Below are 15,272 nucleotides of genomic sequence, written 5' to 3'. Positions count from 1 at the left end.
TTGTGATAATGTGTTTTGAATGGGTATAGCGAACACCGTGTCAGCTTTGTATTCCGAACGTCGTTTAACTCGCGATAGAGTTGCCTATACTCCTTCGCCATGCATCCATCCATCCATACTCCCCGTCCACGCCCACGCTCCATCGTAATCGTCATTCGTACTTTCTACTCCTTCAGCAGATCGTCCCAAAGTGCGCCTTCTTCCAAGAATCCGTGATGAATCACGCTGACCAGCCAGTAGTCCTTCCGAATCCGCTCCAGCAGTTTGCTGCTCTCTGAACCAGGTCGATAGATCCTCTGCCACTCCGCCCAAATACCAAACGCCTCTTCCTGCCACGACTTGAATGAGACCGCTTCGATGATAGTCGGCGTGATGATTTCCTTGCCAGTGAAAGTTCCCCAGGTCACAGGATTGACGGATTCTTCATCGGAACTAATGAAGTCTCCCTTGCCGTTTCCGGCAAAGTAAGTGATTTGTGGATGCTGATCGAGTTTGCCTTGGAGCTTCTTCCAATCTGCCGAAGGTATGAAGAACTCGACGAAAGGCTTCTGAAAGACGAAACCGTTCTTGGGACCCCAGCCATAGACAGGATCTGTAGATCGTACGCCATTGACCGCAGGCTGTGAAGCCACAGTCCACCAGCCTTTGTTGATCAGAGCCAAGAGCTTGTCCTTGATTGTCAAAGTCTCGGGCTGCAGCGATTCTTCTGACCAAGGCATGGAATCAATTTCTCCCTCAAGATGTCTCCTGAAGCTGGTGGAGATGTCTTCGGCTGACGTCGGCTCGCCCCAGAGTCTCTTAGCCTCCGGTACGCTGACGTGAAGACTAACTCCATATCCGTCTATCTCACCGTATGCGGGCGATCGAGCATCACCCCAACGTCCATTGGGGAAGTCGTCCCAAGTAGCTTCACGTCCCAGAGATCCCTTGCCCTCTGAAATGGCGAGATTGTTGGCACGACTGTTGATCTTCTCTTTCGGGACGCCTGCCTCATCGTCGAACGCCTCGAATGCCGAAGTGCGGTTGCTGCTTACACTCGAGGCCCGAGTGTGAGAGACGATGACCCTGTTACGAGCTTGTGAGTTTGCCACTGATGACTTTCTTCTGTGTGCCTTCTTCTTAGCATCGTCCACAATGACGAACTCATCACTCTCTTCGATTGCAACAGCCCCGTCTGCCTCTTGTGGTGCTGGCTCAGGTGGAATGAGATCGCATCGTTCAAGTATCTGAGCAACCACCTTCTCCAGGTTGAGCGTGTAGAAGTGGAACCCTCGCGGGCCAACACTGTCCGACTTCTTCATACTCTCTACGATCTCGCCCAGGATATCAACTCCAACTCTCTTGACTGCCTCATCGTCACCCTTAACAGCTTCTAGCCTCTTCAGAATGTCAGTTGGCAGGTTTGCGTGGCTCAGCTTGGTCGTCCGTCGAAGAATCTGATAGCTCTGGATGGGCATCAATCCAGGAATGAGCGGTATAGTCTTGAAGACCCCAGACTCGTGTCCACGCAATCGCTTCTCGTACTTGTGGTAGGCATCGACGTCGAAGAACAATTGTGTCATGATGAAGTCCGCTCCAGCAGCTGTCTTCTCTACGAGGTAGGGCAGGTCGTGTTCAACAGACTGATCCTCTGGGTGTGACTGGTCTGAATGACCTTCAGGGTATCCCGCTACACCAACACAGAAGTAGTCCCCATACTGCTTCTTGATATATCGCACCAAGTCCACAGCCCAGTTGAAATCTCTGTTGCTGTCATCCTCTTGCGCCTTGGGGTCGCTATCGTCCATGTACTCTTCACTCCTTGGAGGATCGCCCCGCAGCGCGAGGATATTCCGAATGCCCAGCACTTTTGCTTGGTCGAGAGCCTCGTCGATCAGCTTTCTTGACATGTTTGTGCACGTGAGGTGCAAACATGTCGTCAAGCCCAACTCTCGCTGTGTTATCTCCGCCAGCGCCAGCGACTTCTGCGACGTGCTTCCCCCGGCGCCCCATGTGACGTTGACGAAGAGCGGGCGTAGAGCCTGCGCCATACGTGAAAGTCGGGCATTGAGATTGGAGAAGCCCTGCTGCGTTTTCGGCGGGAAAAACTCGAGCGAGAAGTAGTTCGAATTCGGCGGCAATGCCGCGATCTTGTCGGTCAGCTTATCCATGGTCGGTATGAGCCAGCAGAGGAGCAGTGCTGGAGGAGTTGGTTGTCTGCTGGGTCATCATTCGGGTGAGGTCGCGAGAGCGTGATGTAGTCAAACAATGCCAGTCCTTGAGTCCCCCAGGTCCCACTTCCGATGATCGGCAATCAGAAGCGAGACGGCTGCGGTACGGTCCGTTGGTTGTCGCTGCTCTCATTCGTTAGGGTTGGAGCATAGGGTTTTGGGGTAAAACATCCCCAAGAGCACACGACCCAGACATCAACAAGTGACTTCTGATGGGGTCTCCTTTGGACATCCCGGTTACCGTGAAAGGCTACAGCAAATTCATGTGCCAATTCCAGGGAGGCAGGAGTTCACGAAGCGTCGGGCTCAGGTCATTTGTGGTGTTCATGGCTGACGGAAAAAAGACCAGCACCGAGGCATTGTAGACGACAAGACCTTCTTGAGCACCAAAGCCGAAGCAAGACATAGCCCAGGCGTTGTTGGCTCGAATTGGAGGACGCTTTGCTGGAAACCCCAATGCAGGCGTGAACAACTACAGAGGCGGCAAAGGACATGCCCCACAGCTTAGGGGAAATGGACGCCAACAAGAGCAAAGGGCACACGCACGTGCAAGGGCAGGTGTCAGGTATCAATAACAGATCCCCCGGTTCCAATTGGAAACGACGCCATTACGATTTCAAGAGCTCAACATCGTGGTTAGACATTGTGTCCCGGAAGATCTATGGCCACAGTTCACACCTTCCTTTTACCGGCATGCATACATCCGCACATGATACAATGACAGCAAGATCTGCCACGAGGAAACGAAGCCAAAGACACTGAAAACTTCTCTGACGAGGGCACGCCGAGTTGTACATGTGTTGGCCTCACTCGCGCCATGATATCATAAAGCTGTGGTGTCAGCTATGACGATATCGCATCACGATTAATCCTGGACGCTCGCACCAGGCGCCATCGTCGATGGCATAATCGCACATGTGGGCATCGACCTCGTTGTCTCCATCCCGACCAGGTCAAACCAGACGCCCGTAGAGCGTGGACGACGCGAAATACTTGATTTCTCTTCCAAGAAAACACCAGAGTTGGCTGATGAGCGAGTATGGAGGTGCTCGAACCACTCCCAATGACGGTGACGATGGCTCCGAATTCAGGTCCTCGTATACAGCTTGTGGACGTCTTGTATGCGGCGAGATCAAGGAACCTTGTCATCGGGTTATCGCAGCCAGGCGCGGTGACGAAATGGTGACCCATGCCCCTGGCCCGACGTCAAGCGACATGCCCTACCTGTGGTACCTGGCTCGCTTTGGAGGTTGACCATTGCCGCGTGCTCGATGGCCCCATGGTTCGAGGTTCGCGATGCTCGAGCTAGCGATGAAGGCTTTGTTGAGAAGCAGTCGAATGTCGTCTCAACAGATCGAAGGAAGCACTAGGTCTCTTGCTGGGAAAAGAAGAGGCAGAGGATGTCGAGCACCTGATATCATCAAGCTTGAACTGCTGGGCTAATGAATGGTTCGTTAGGGTGCTTGTGATACATGATGTTCTTCCAGGATTGAGCCGCATCGCTTCATCGCCATTGCCCCTCGTGGCAAACGTGCTCGCTTGACTCGAGCGGAGGCAATGACGCGCCTTCAGGGTCCATCACGTCTTCACTCTGGCAGACAACCAGAAATTTTGATGTCATGCCATGGATTCTCCTCAGCAGCAGGAGCAACGCAGGCACACTGTTTCAAAAAGATTGTTGAGACGCACGCAGACGGTACGGACAGTACCATATTCTCCATGGCACGGTTGGTGGCTGGTCCACACAGGCGTTGTACTTCGACCTTGGGGTGCAATGCACGTGCTAAAGGGTCGCTGAGGTCGTTCTTCGGTGACCCGCGATGAAGTCAGGCCAGATTTTGTTTCTCTGATAGACCCTTTCTCAAGAGAACAATGAAAGTTCACGAACAGCATGAGGTCTCGTGCGTCGTGGTCGTCAAAGGGGTTACGGTTCCAACTAGCTGGATCTGCAACGTCAGTGGAGTAACGGAAAAGTGGGTCAGTGAACTCATGCCAAGACAACGATTTAACCCACGCATGGCCACTCAGGACACTCTCCACGCGAACGAATGTTGTCAAAGGAAGCAAAGGAATTACGGCACCGCATCCATCTTACGCTGCTTACTCATCTCGAGCGTTCGACACTCGAGGCTCCCTACGAACGATGCAACTCTCAGCTCGTCGCTCGAACGATAGGCATATTTTTGCAAGGAGGATCCATATGCTGTACACCAACATCCTTTGCTTTTCCATCTTCGCCACAAGTCCGCAACAAATGCAGCAAGACCGTCACGGGCGTCTCGTCTATGAAACAAGGGTCTGGCGGCCTCATCCGCACGCACATGAAGGGTCCAGCAGGGTTGCGTCAGAAGCGTCACTGACGAGGGCCTGTGCGCCTAGCCTCGAGCCTCACAAGACAGATCTACATCAGCTTGCAGCCGACGCATGCACCCACGAATGCAGTTACCCCAGCTCGATGCCGAACGTCTACCCACCCTCCATGGTCATCGAACCAATCGTCCTGCTGACAGGCCAAGAGGTGTGGTTGATGCTTTATTGCCCCATCTTTCTTGCTGCAGTTCTCCTCTATGGCTGGCTAGAGTGATGGGTCTGTGGTCCCTTCCTGCGGCTCCGCTGCGTCGCGCTAGAAAGTCGCTTGTTGTCCTCGAGCCGTGTTCAATCATCATCGCCAGAAGATCCATCTGACGAAGGGTCCCCGCTATGCTGTATCTCCAGTCTCGTCTCTCGACGTTGATATAGTTGTAGCTTCGTCCTATTCCTATTTTCTCCATCTCGTTAGCAACTACTTCAAGCAGTCATCAAAGCCACTCATCGACCATCCAAACGATCACCTTCACGTCGAAAGTCGATCACCACTTACTCAATCGAACGGCATATACCACCAACAAATCAATTACTATGCCTTCCCAAACTCAAGTCTATGCCTCCAACGACTTTAGCGAGCACGAGGCTCAAGACCATTTCGCGCAGCAATTCGACTTGGCAAACCCTGACGCCGCCAGAGACTCCTACCAGAGGTAAGAATTTCTATCTCCGTAGCCGCACTCGATCCAAAGCTGACAATCGTCTAGAATCATGCACCAACACACCAAGCAACAATTTGAGATGGCCACCACCTCATCAAGAAGGCGATCGTCAGGAGGAGACAGCCGCATGGCTTCCCTGTCATCTGAGAAGAGCAATGGCTCCATCAGTTCGACTTCGTCATAAGCCGGTGAACTTGCCACGGCGATATTTTGATTGAATCTTTGTACGATTGAGCGTGTTTGTACGAATGAAGCGTCGCATTGGGTTGGCGTTTGATCGAAACAGTACCGGGCATAATGCTTGGGCATAAGATTGGATAACAGATACCATCTTGAAATGACAGTTAGACTGCTGAAATGATTGAGAAAAGATCTCGTTACTCAGTCAATGATGTCTGTTGCATCTTCGTGAATTACGGAGGTATGTAACTCTCACCTCCAACGAAAGGTTGATGTTGTGTCGGCTCGTCGCAACTTTCCATGATCAGAGCGACGACATTGGATTGTCTTCTGTACTGTATCGTCGTACTCGAAGTGAAACGATGAGTGTACTACTTGATCGTCCAATTCGAGTCTGTCGTACAAAGACATAGGCCGCTGCTCTCGACAATCGGATCATGACGATTTTGCGCTTCTCAACATCGGGTTTTCAAAGGCGAGAGGGACTTCGCAGCCCCTTTCACGGCCGAGCTCTGTGACTGCTGTAGTCAAGTGAGCAACTTCATTGACGAAAGTATCCGTGAGAAACTGAGCGAAGAATTGATGGTCACCTCCAGCCTTTAGGTTCGCATGCTCTTGTCCGGCAATAATATTTCCTCAACGATTGTCCTCTCTGACGGAGTCGTCATCCTGCTAGCGGCGTGCAGAGAACTCGGCATCATCTTCGGTGATCTAAGCCAGGTCAATGGTCGCAGTCGTATACTTCCATCTTGCATCTTCTCGTCACATGCAGATGGCCGTCTGTGTAACATAGAGATGCAGAACAAGGAGGCTGGGCGAGCATGATGAGGCTCAAATTAAGGTTTAGTCTAGCGCTGGAGTTTGTTAGGTAATGCCAATGGAACGAAAATTGAAGGCCACCGCTTCATCATGATGACTCGGCTCACAACAACATTGAACCCATCTACATCAGACGGACAAAATATACCTCCTCTTCGGCCTGTTGGATCTTTGACGAGTATTCGACTGGATAGGAACAGATAAACTGTGCGACTCCCGTGCCTGCATCGACGCGCGAATCTAAGAGCGCATTTCGCGAATACAGACGCGAATCTACATCACGATGTTCCCGCCATCCGGAGGCTACAGCCTGGACATCGAAGCCATCTCTGGAATTTGTGGCTCTATCTCCATAGCCTGCTGGGTGGTCGTGTTCTCGCCTCAAATCATTGAAAACTTCCGGCGAAGTTCTGCGGAGGGCCTGAGTGTCGAATTCATCATAATATGGCTGGCTGGAGACGTGTTCAATATCCTTGGCGCCGTCCTGCAAGGTGTATTGGCTACGATGATCATCCTGGCCATTTACTATACTGCAGCTGATGTCGTTTTGCTGGGCCAATACTTCTACTACACCGGTTTCAGACTGCGCGATCCCAGGCCGGACAAGCCATCGAATACTGGCGACGATGCACCGACAGAACGCTCTCCTCTGATATCGAACGGACATGCGAATGGCCACCAGCCCAGTGCAGCGGACGTGGAACATTCATCCAGGCACCGATCTCCATCGACTTTCCGCGAACGATTGGCCAGTCTGGACACCTCTCATCTCTCCCCAGCATTGCCCATACACCCTCAACCAATGGATTCGGACGACACTGAGGCCTTGAAGCCTCATCAGCCTCGAAGTTGGCTTCAGGCCATTCTTTTCAACAGTACAGCCATCTTGTTGGTCGTGCTAGCCGGTGTCGCTGGCTACTACCTCAGTCCGGCCCCACCAGAGGGCAAGAATGGCAAATCCCCAGCGGACGAACAGGCCGATTCGCTCAAATTCAGCGTCTGGGGCCAGATCTTCGGATACATCTGCGCTGTGTTGTACCTTGGAAGCCGGGTACCCCAACTCCTCTTGAACTACCGAAGGAAGTCGACCGAAGGACTCAATGCGCTCTTCTTCCTCTTCGCTTGCATCGGCAACTTGACATATGTGCTGTCAATCTTTGCCTTTGAGCCGATATGCAGCCGTCACACGCACGGACACTGGCGCGAGAGCAGCTGCAAACCTGGTGAAGCTGGGAGAATCTACGGCCTCTACATTCTGGTCAATCTCAGCTGGCTCATCGGCAGTTTGGGAACACTCTTCCTAGACTTTGCTGTTTTTGTTCAGTTTTGGCTGTACAGAGATAACGCTCCGGTCGAGAGCGTGGCGCAGAGCTCTGCACAGCAAAACGGGGAGGCCAGAGGCAGAGATTCGGGCGACCGTTGAGTCACGAATACCAAAGATTAGGACGCCAACTCATCTGGACGGACTTTCGATACTCGCCTAAGCCCTTTGCGCTCCATTTGGGAAGCGTGCTGCCGTCGCCTGTCGAGATAGGCTCGGTCGTGTCTGAAGCACTATAAACAATTCAAAACGTGCATTCTCCAATAGCAGAAAACAGGCTTCGTTGGTCTAAGTGAGTGCAATGGCTCAGTGGAAAGAGCGCGACAATGATTGCTAACGTCCTGCAGTGGTTATGATGTGAGCATCACCAATCCCGAAGCTTCCGAACGAGCTGAGGCTAACACGTGACAGTCCGGCCCGTCTTCTGCATGGCAGGCTCGCTGGAGATGTTGGTTCGATTCCTTCACGGTCAGTATTGTCAAGAACTGATCGTAGGGACAATTCGCTGACGTTGAATTGTAGAAGCGCTCAGCGTTCTATCTTTTTGCAAACCCAGCGATCACTCCAAGACCTAACAGAACGTGCGGGAAATGGAACCAATGCTCCCGCTAGTTCATTTTGCGCGAATAATATTCAAAAATGTCAATCATGTTGGAAATGGTCCTCAAATTGGGCTATACAAAACCTCGGACACGGGCACACACAATCGAATGTTTTGCTACTGCAACATCTTCTTCAAGCCGATGACGCTGCCGCGTCCACAAACATCTGCATGCTATGACATGTTGATGAGACCTGTGCCACACCGGTTTGATTGCAAAACGAAGACACAACATCTACGGAATGCCGATGGACGACTCGGCTTTGTCCCGGCTTGACAGCGTAGAGTCCAGCCCAGACGGACCGACAAAATGACTGAAGCGGACCGCGTCAGGAGGGCTCCAAGCTGTTGGTAATTTCTTCGGGGCGACACTGACTGGCTTTGACCCTCGATTGGAATGTGGCACCGCATCGCTGGGCTGAGACCGGGCACGCCGGACCGATTTGCGGTATGCCGACCGATGCGACTTCATCTCATGTCGCGTTAACGTGTCGACCGCGACTATGCATGTCTGGTGCCAAAGATAACCGTGTGCGGACTGGGCCAATGGACACACACTCTCTAGACCCTGAAAAGAGTGATGCATCGATCCAAAAGAACCGGTACTTGATCTGGCGAGGGAAGTCCAAGCTTATGTCCCGACCACATTCGACCATGCCAAACATGGTGTCTACTTTACTGCCGCTTAGACGACTTGGTATGCAGCATCATCAGTGTGAGAACCCACCCCTTGGCTCTCATCTCACGCTGTTGGCGTCCCAGGCCACAAGCCGTCATACCGGCCTGTGTTGTGCATTGGTAATGTGAAGTGTTTACGAGAGACGCAATATTGCCTACCATGGGGTCGGTCTACGCTCAGTGATCTTCTTGACTGGCATGACGGGACCCTCCTGCCTTCCCCCAAGGTGGTAAGAAAATTGCATTGACCGTATAGCGAGTCTTGGAATAGCGTTGAGGTCCACTCAGACCTCGAGTCCTGCAGTCACGCCGGCCCACCCGGCATCTCCCTAATCTGCTTTTGTCTTGTCTCCATACCATGCTACCCATCATCACAAACAACGACCGCGTTCTTAACGCCAGCGTCGCGATGGAAACGCAAGCCAGGACGCCAGGCTCGCATCACCATCGCAACTCCCTGGTGACGGTCTTTAGTGTCCGCCTCTGCCGTGCCGTTCCTCCAACAACTATCTCTTCGACACCATGTCGCTGGAAATTCCAAGACGGCACAGTACACCCGGCCACTCGTTTGCCATGGCGGCCCTTGTGCCTTTACTCCTCCACTTCGGACTTGCGAATGCTCAGTCGTCGAATCTCCCTGGCGTGCCGAACCCGGTTGCTACGTCGAACAACGCCGGCAACGCGAACAACGCTGGAATCACCCCTAGCGTTCCGAGTGAGTACGCGTTGGGACAAATGTCTTTGCCTCTGACTAACAACGTTCAGGTGGATGTCCCTCTGTCGTCACGTTGACCGTTCTGCCATCTGACTACAGCGGTAGTCTGATATCGCTAGCTTCCAGCTTGTGGCCCTCTCTACCAACTTTCAGCGTTCCGGGTCTGCCTTCCTTGCCGCCGATTTCGATACCAGATCTCAGCATCACGATCCCACCTCTTACAGGGAGCTCGCGCCTACCATTGCCAACCATCAACCCGTCAGGAACACTCGATCTTCCTACATTGTCCCTTCCTGTCTCGGCCCTTCTTCCGACCGTACCATTGCCATCCGGAACACCGGTATCGTATACTTGCCCAGAGGCAGATGGCAAGCTGATCATCCAAAATCTCCTGCCATTCGTCGTAGACTGCGGTGCGACGGCCACTGGAACTGTGTACACATCAGTACCCGCGGTCGACACCTTCAACGACTGTTTCTCGCAGTGCGATCGCTCTGGCACCGACCAAGGCGCGAAGTACTGTACTGGCTTCTACTATGAGGGCGCAACCGACGGAGATGGCGCCGGCACCTGCTACCTTCAGAACAGCGTGTCTCAAGGCTTCAGCTCTGCTCAGGGGTCATCGAACCGCGTAGCTGCTGTCAGATTGCTCAACTACCTGGTCGGAGGCAACAACCCGCTGCCACCATTACTTGGAGATTTGCCCATCAGTCCACAGCTTCCTGGAGCGATTTCATCGCTGCTCAGCGAGATTGGCACGATTCTTCCAACAAACTTACCTTTGACTACGCAATTGCCCGATGCGATATCGTCTTTGCTTGGCGGGGCAACATCGGGGACCCCTAATGGCATTTCCTCCCTATTGAACGATCTGACCTCTGGTCTCAGCCTTCCGACGAATCTACCTTTGACTACGGAGGTCCCGAACGCCATATCCTCCATACTTGGAGGCGTCAGTTCTGGCCTTCCAGCTGGCGTCTCTTCCCTGCTGAACGATCTGACTTCTGGCATCAGCGTTCCAACCAACCTTCCTATCACGACAGACCTGCCGAATGCGGTCTCTTCGATCTTGTCAGAGATCAACAACTTGCCAACAGACGTCCCTGCCTCGTCTTTGCTCGGCGACTTGAGCAGCATTCTCGGAGGGCCTAGCGGAGTCTTGTCGTCTTTGGTTGGAGATATCACAGGAGCTTTGCCAACACCAAGTCCAAACTTGCCCATCAGCAGCTTGATCAACGACTTGAGCAGTGCCCTCAACCCGTCTGGATTGCCCATAACAAATCTGCCGATTTCATCGCTCGAGACTTAGTTGAGCAGTCTCCTCGTAAATCCAACTCAAGGCATTCCTGGAGCCGTTTCGTCTTTGTTGGGATCCCAAGGCCTTCCATCTGTGATCTCCTCGATCCTCAATCCAAGCAACGGCGGCGCCCTCAGCTCACTCCTCAATCCAAGCAGCGACGGCGGTGCCCTCAGCTCTCTTCTCAATGACCTGACGGCTATCCCATCGATTACACCACTCGTCACTTTGCCCACGAACATTCTACCGAGTGGCAGCCTTCCATCTCTCACGAACTTGCTGCCGACTTCGCTGCCTTCAGGCGCCTTCCCCTCTATCAGCATCCCTAGTGGCAGCCTTCCGTCCCTGAGCCTGCCATCAGGAATCGTCGTTCCGTCCATCAGCATCCCCGGTGGCAGCCTTCCGTCCTTTAGCAATCTCTTGCCGACCTCGCTGCCTTCAGGGATCATCCCTCCCATCAACGGCCCTAGCCCGGGCACGAACTTGATCTCGACCACCGATGCAAATGGACTCCCGACACTGATCTCGATCACGCCCACCGTCGTCGTACCGTCCATCACTGTAAGCCTACCGACAGATCTCAGCCTGACCGGATCCCTGACGAATTTGGTTCCTACGACAGGTCTGGGCGGCATCACCACCTTAATTTCAGTCCCCACGGATCTCAGCTTGACGGTGCCACCTCTGTCGTTGTCCGTGTCTTCAATTTCGATACCGAGTGTAGGGATACCAAGTGTGCCGATTCCGAGTGCGTCGATTCCGATTGTGTCGATTCCGAGTGTGTCGCCTCCACCAATATCCATTTCGGTCTCCTCAATTTCGGTGCCTTCTGGGATCTTACCAACTAACATCTTACCTTCTGGATCCGGCGGCAACCCTCTATCTTCGCTTCTCCCTTCAACAAACATCCTACCTTCTCTGACTCTGCCCGGCGGCGGCGGCGGCTCAAGCAGCAACGCTCTCATCCCCACTGCCACCGCATTCCCCATCTTCGGATGCCCAGGAGACACAGGCTTGGCATACGTCTCACCTTCAGGTCAAGCCTTTTCGATCGTATGCAACACCGATGTCGTCGGCTACCAGATTTCGACGGCTCTGCAGCCGGACCTCGAAAGCTGCGTCAACTCCTGCGGCGGCGTGCAAGGCTGCACTACTGTGGCATATCAGTCATCGACCGGGATCTGTTCGTACAAATCACAGAACGGACAAAGCATTGCTGCTACCACGGACTTCAGTGCTGCGATTGCGATTGATTTGTCTTGTCCCAATGGAAACGGCGTCACCTATCTCGATGCATACGGGTCTAACTACCAGATCCTGTGCAACTACACCTTCCCCTCGCGCACGGAGATCTCGCCACCAGTATCTACGGGCCGCTTGGTCGACGAGCGGTCCTTGGCGCTAGAGAAGCGTGCACCTTCTGATGCTAGCTTCCTTCCCTGCTCGATTCGCTGCTCGCTTTTCTCTGGATGCATCGCCGTCACCGAAGAGAACGACGTCTGTCTCTACATCAGCAACCTTGGACCCGCAGGTGAAGGCTCGAACATCGCCGATACCGTCGCTTTGGTTGCCAAACGTATTATCACGGTCAATGGAAACGGCGCCCCTGTGACGAGTACGAGCGCAGCTGCTTCGGTGCCTACCGTGGCTACATCGCGGTCAGCCACTGTATACAATCCTCCCGCATCGACACCAAATCTTGGATTGTCATCCGTCTTGGGCGGCATCACCACGCTCCCGACCGTCTCTTTGCCAGCCGTACCTTTGCCAACAGTCTCGGGATCGTTGGGGTTGGGGTTGTCTGCGTCTTTGGCGGTTTCAGGCTCCGTCGGCGTGAGTGGCTCGATTTCGGTCCCTCCGATATCAGTTCCCCCTCTGCTGCCAACAAACTCCGTTACGTGCGGACCTGGGCTCCTTGGTATTGGAGCGTGCTCAAGCCCAACGCCCACGCCAACAGTCGTCGCAACTTCCGAGTGCACTCCCCAGCCAGGCCTCCTGGGCGTCGGCGCCGTTGACTGCTCGACATCCACGACAAGCTCCTCAGTCAGTCGCACGCAGATCACCATAACCGTGCCTGTCTCGACGTTTATAACAACCAGCACGGTCACATCGTGCTCCACCAACTTCCTAAACCAAGTCGTCTGCCCGACTGTCAATGTTATTCAGACTTTGGTGGGGACCAGAACTACGGTGACCAGCTCCTTCATCACGATCACGTCGAGTACTCTCGCCACGTCGACCAGCTCGTCGTCGACCAGGTCATCGTCGTCGGCAAGATCATCCACGAGCTCAGTGCCGGCGATTTGCGTGGGACCCCTTTGCATAATTTGAGAGTTATCGGTACGATTCTTGTTGAGAGTGGATGTTTAGATAACGGCTGTGTGCGATGCATGGACAGATAACGGCCAATCCAGATACAGTGTACAGCAGAGGGCGGTGTTTGGGGTTCTTGGTGGTTGGCAGCGAGGAAGCGACGGGAAGATATGATGCATGGCGCCGGCGTCTTTGTCATCCAGCATTTAACGTGTATGCTCTTAGTTCATCGTTCGATTTCCGTAGTAAGCTCTTTCGTGATGCCATTGAAGAGGGGCCAAAGCGAGCAAGCAGTATACTTTTCAACCAAAAGCCCGCTGATGTCTTCGTCGTCCGTGTTGGTGATGGTCTGCATGTCTTGACCTTCGATGATCGTTCCTTCGGGATATCGCGGACGCTTGCCTTCTTCGATAAGTCGAATGAACATTGGATCGATGGGAATGCTTCCAAGGAACGGGACAGCAAACTCTTGAGCCATGACTCGACCACCTCCCTTCGAGAAGATGTTCGTGCACTCCGAGCAGTTCGGGCACACGAATCCAGCCATGTTCTCAATGACGCCCAGGACGCGGACATTCGTCTTCTTGCAAAAGTTAATCTCCTTCTTGACATCGCTGACACTGATAGCCTGTGGTGTTGTGACTACTACTGCACCAGCCAATTGTTCAGGCGTCGCAGACTTGAGCAATGTTTCCACCAGTGATATATGCTCATCGCTTGTCCCAGGAGGCGTGTCGATTAGCAGGTAATCCAAAGAACCCCACTGCACGTCCGAGAGAAATTGCCTGATCATAGCCGTCTTCTTGGGGCCTCTCCAAACAACAGCATCTCCTCTGTTGGCCAGCAGAAACCCCAAAGACATGCAGCTCAGCTTGCCCAACTTCTTGCTATGTCCATTCGCTTGCTCTTCATTGTCCTGGCCTTCATGGATAGGCACTGGGAGCCATCCTCCCGGAGCCTGCGTGACTTTCGAGTTCTCAATGCCAAAGAAACGTGGAATCGACGGGCCTGTGAGATCGACGTCGAGAACTCCTACCGAGTGGCCTTGCAGTGAGAGGGACAAGGCGAGTTGGGTCGTTACGCTGGATTTGCCGACGCCGCCTTTGCCGGAGAGGACGAGCGCAATGTGTTTGATGTCTTGCAATGACATCCTTGTTGTCGTCCTCTGGTATGTGTCAAGAGACCATAGCAGAGGCGAGTGTGGAAAGAAATACTCGACTGCTAGAGCCGCCGCTTAGAAATTGAGGTCCGATGACGGCAACACGCGCTAGTTGTTCGGGTGGCCCCGCTGCTCCGCTAGCGCGAAGTCTGATTTAACGGGAAACATTCACTCACAAAGTCCATCTCGATACAAGTATCTTGCACACTATCACAGCTATCCAACTTAACCTAATTGCGTTTGGGACTCGGTAACTGCACAGAGACTCGAGAAATAACAGTGGATGGGCTCTGCTTTGAATGAAATTGGGCTATCACAACTTGACCAGCGACCAGGCGTTTATATTAAAGCTCAAGAGCCACGCTCGCCTACCCTCGGTAGACCTCTTAAAGTGGAACATTCATCCCTGCTATTTCCAAGTCGTCTAAGCCGCTCGGAGTGAAATCAGCAATGCAGTCGCTTATGGAAAGTGGGAGAGATGGAAGTCCCATACGTTCTACTTTCGCCGGAACGAGGAGGGTAGCCATGATAACCCAGCTGCTAGATTTGCCAGCCGAATTGCTGCAGCACGTTGCAGGCTTCAGTTCCGACCTGACGAATCTGCGATTAGTTTGCCATACTCTCAATTCAGCAATTCTTGACCAATTCGGCAAAAGATATCTTAGCGAGCTGCAATGCTTCGTTTTGGATCCACGCCGATTACAGAGGATGAAAAGCATCACGTCGCAGAAGCATCTTGTGTCCAAGGTCGATCGAGTCTGTTTTACTTTGGATCCACTCGAGGGAAAGCCAAGCCAACCAGGTGAAGACAGATTCGTGGAGCACTGGGGGGCCCCGGAGAAACAGGCTTGCAGGACGTACACATCCCGAGTGCCTGATTTAGCTTCTCTCGAGTCAATTCTTGGCGATATTCGCATCGCTGGGCGAGCACGCGTCGATATCGCTTTCGCGGG

General features: G+C 53.2%; 5 protein-coding genes across 5 annotated transcripts; 3 read left to right on the top strand and 2 right to left on the bottom strand.

Annotated features, from left to right (window-relative positions):
* Nucleotides 1-164: 164 nt before the first annotated feature.
* Nucleotides 165-2,150, bottom strand: M409DRAFT_51359 (uncharacterized protein; the record flags this gene model as incomplete). The annotated part of the gene is made up of 1 exon (XM_033811780.1): nucleotides 165-2,150. The coding sequence occupies one exon, from the start codon at nucleotides 2,148-2,150 to the stop codon at nucleotides 165-167; it is 1,986 nt and encodes a 661-aa protein (XP_033672037.1).
* Nucleotides 2,151-5,108: 2,958 nt separating this feature from the next.
* On the top strand, nucleotides 5,109-5,420 carry M409DRAFT_19118 (uncharacterized protein; the record flags this gene model as incomplete). Its single annotated transcript, XM_033804796.1, has 2 exons — nucleotides 5,109-5,227; nucleotides 5,282-5,420. The coding sequence occupies 2 exons, from the start codon at nucleotides 5,109-5,111 to the stop codon at nucleotides 5,418-5,420; spliced, it is 258 nt and encodes an 85-aa protein (XP_033672036.1).
* A 1,098-nt stretch (nucleotides 5,421-6,518) lies between these two features.
* M409DRAFT_19117 (uncharacterized protein) lies at nucleotides 6,519-7,658 on the top strand (the record flags this gene model as incomplete). Its single annotated transcript, XM_033804795.1, has 1 exon — nucleotides 6,519-7,658. The coding sequence occupies one exon, from the start codon at nucleotides 6,519-6,521 to the stop codon at nucleotides 7,656-7,658; it is 1,140 nt and encodes a 379-aa protein (XP_033672035.1).
* A 1,699-nt stretch (nucleotides 7,659-9,357) lies between these two features.
* On the top strand, nucleotides 9,358-13,178 carry M409DRAFT_19116 (uncharacterized protein; the record flags this gene model as incomplete). Its single annotated transcript, XM_033804794.1, has 3 exons — nucleotides 9,358-9,550; nucleotides 9,601-10,810; nucleotides 10,868-13,178. The coding sequence occupies 3 exons, from the start codon at nucleotides 9,358-9,360 to the stop codon at nucleotides 13,176-13,178; spliced, it is 3,714 nt and encodes a 1,237-aa protein (XP_033672034.1).
* Nucleotides 13,179-13,386: 208 nt separating this feature from the next.
* On the bottom strand, nucleotides 13,387-14,310 carry M409DRAFT_19115 (uncharacterized protein; the record flags this gene model as incomplete). The annotated part of the gene is made up of 1 exon (XM_033804793.1): nucleotides 13,387-14,310. One exon carries the CDS (start codon nucleotides 14,308-14,310, stop codon nucleotides 13,387-13,389), a length of 924 nt encoding a protein of 307 aa, XP_033672033.1.
* Nucleotides 14,311-15,272: the final 962 nt, after the last annotated feature.

Source organism: Zasmidium cellare (genome assembly GCF_010093935.1).
Source record: "Zasmidium cellare ATCC 36951 unplaced genomic scaffold M409scaffold_6, whole genome shotgun sequence".
NCBI lineage: Eukaryota > Fungi > Ascomycota > Dothideomycetes > Mycosphaerellales > Mycosphaerellaceae > Zasmidium > Zasmidium cellare.
The sequence above is the reverse complement of the archived record's forward strand: the minus strand, read 5'-3'. Positions and strand labels throughout refer to the sequence as shown.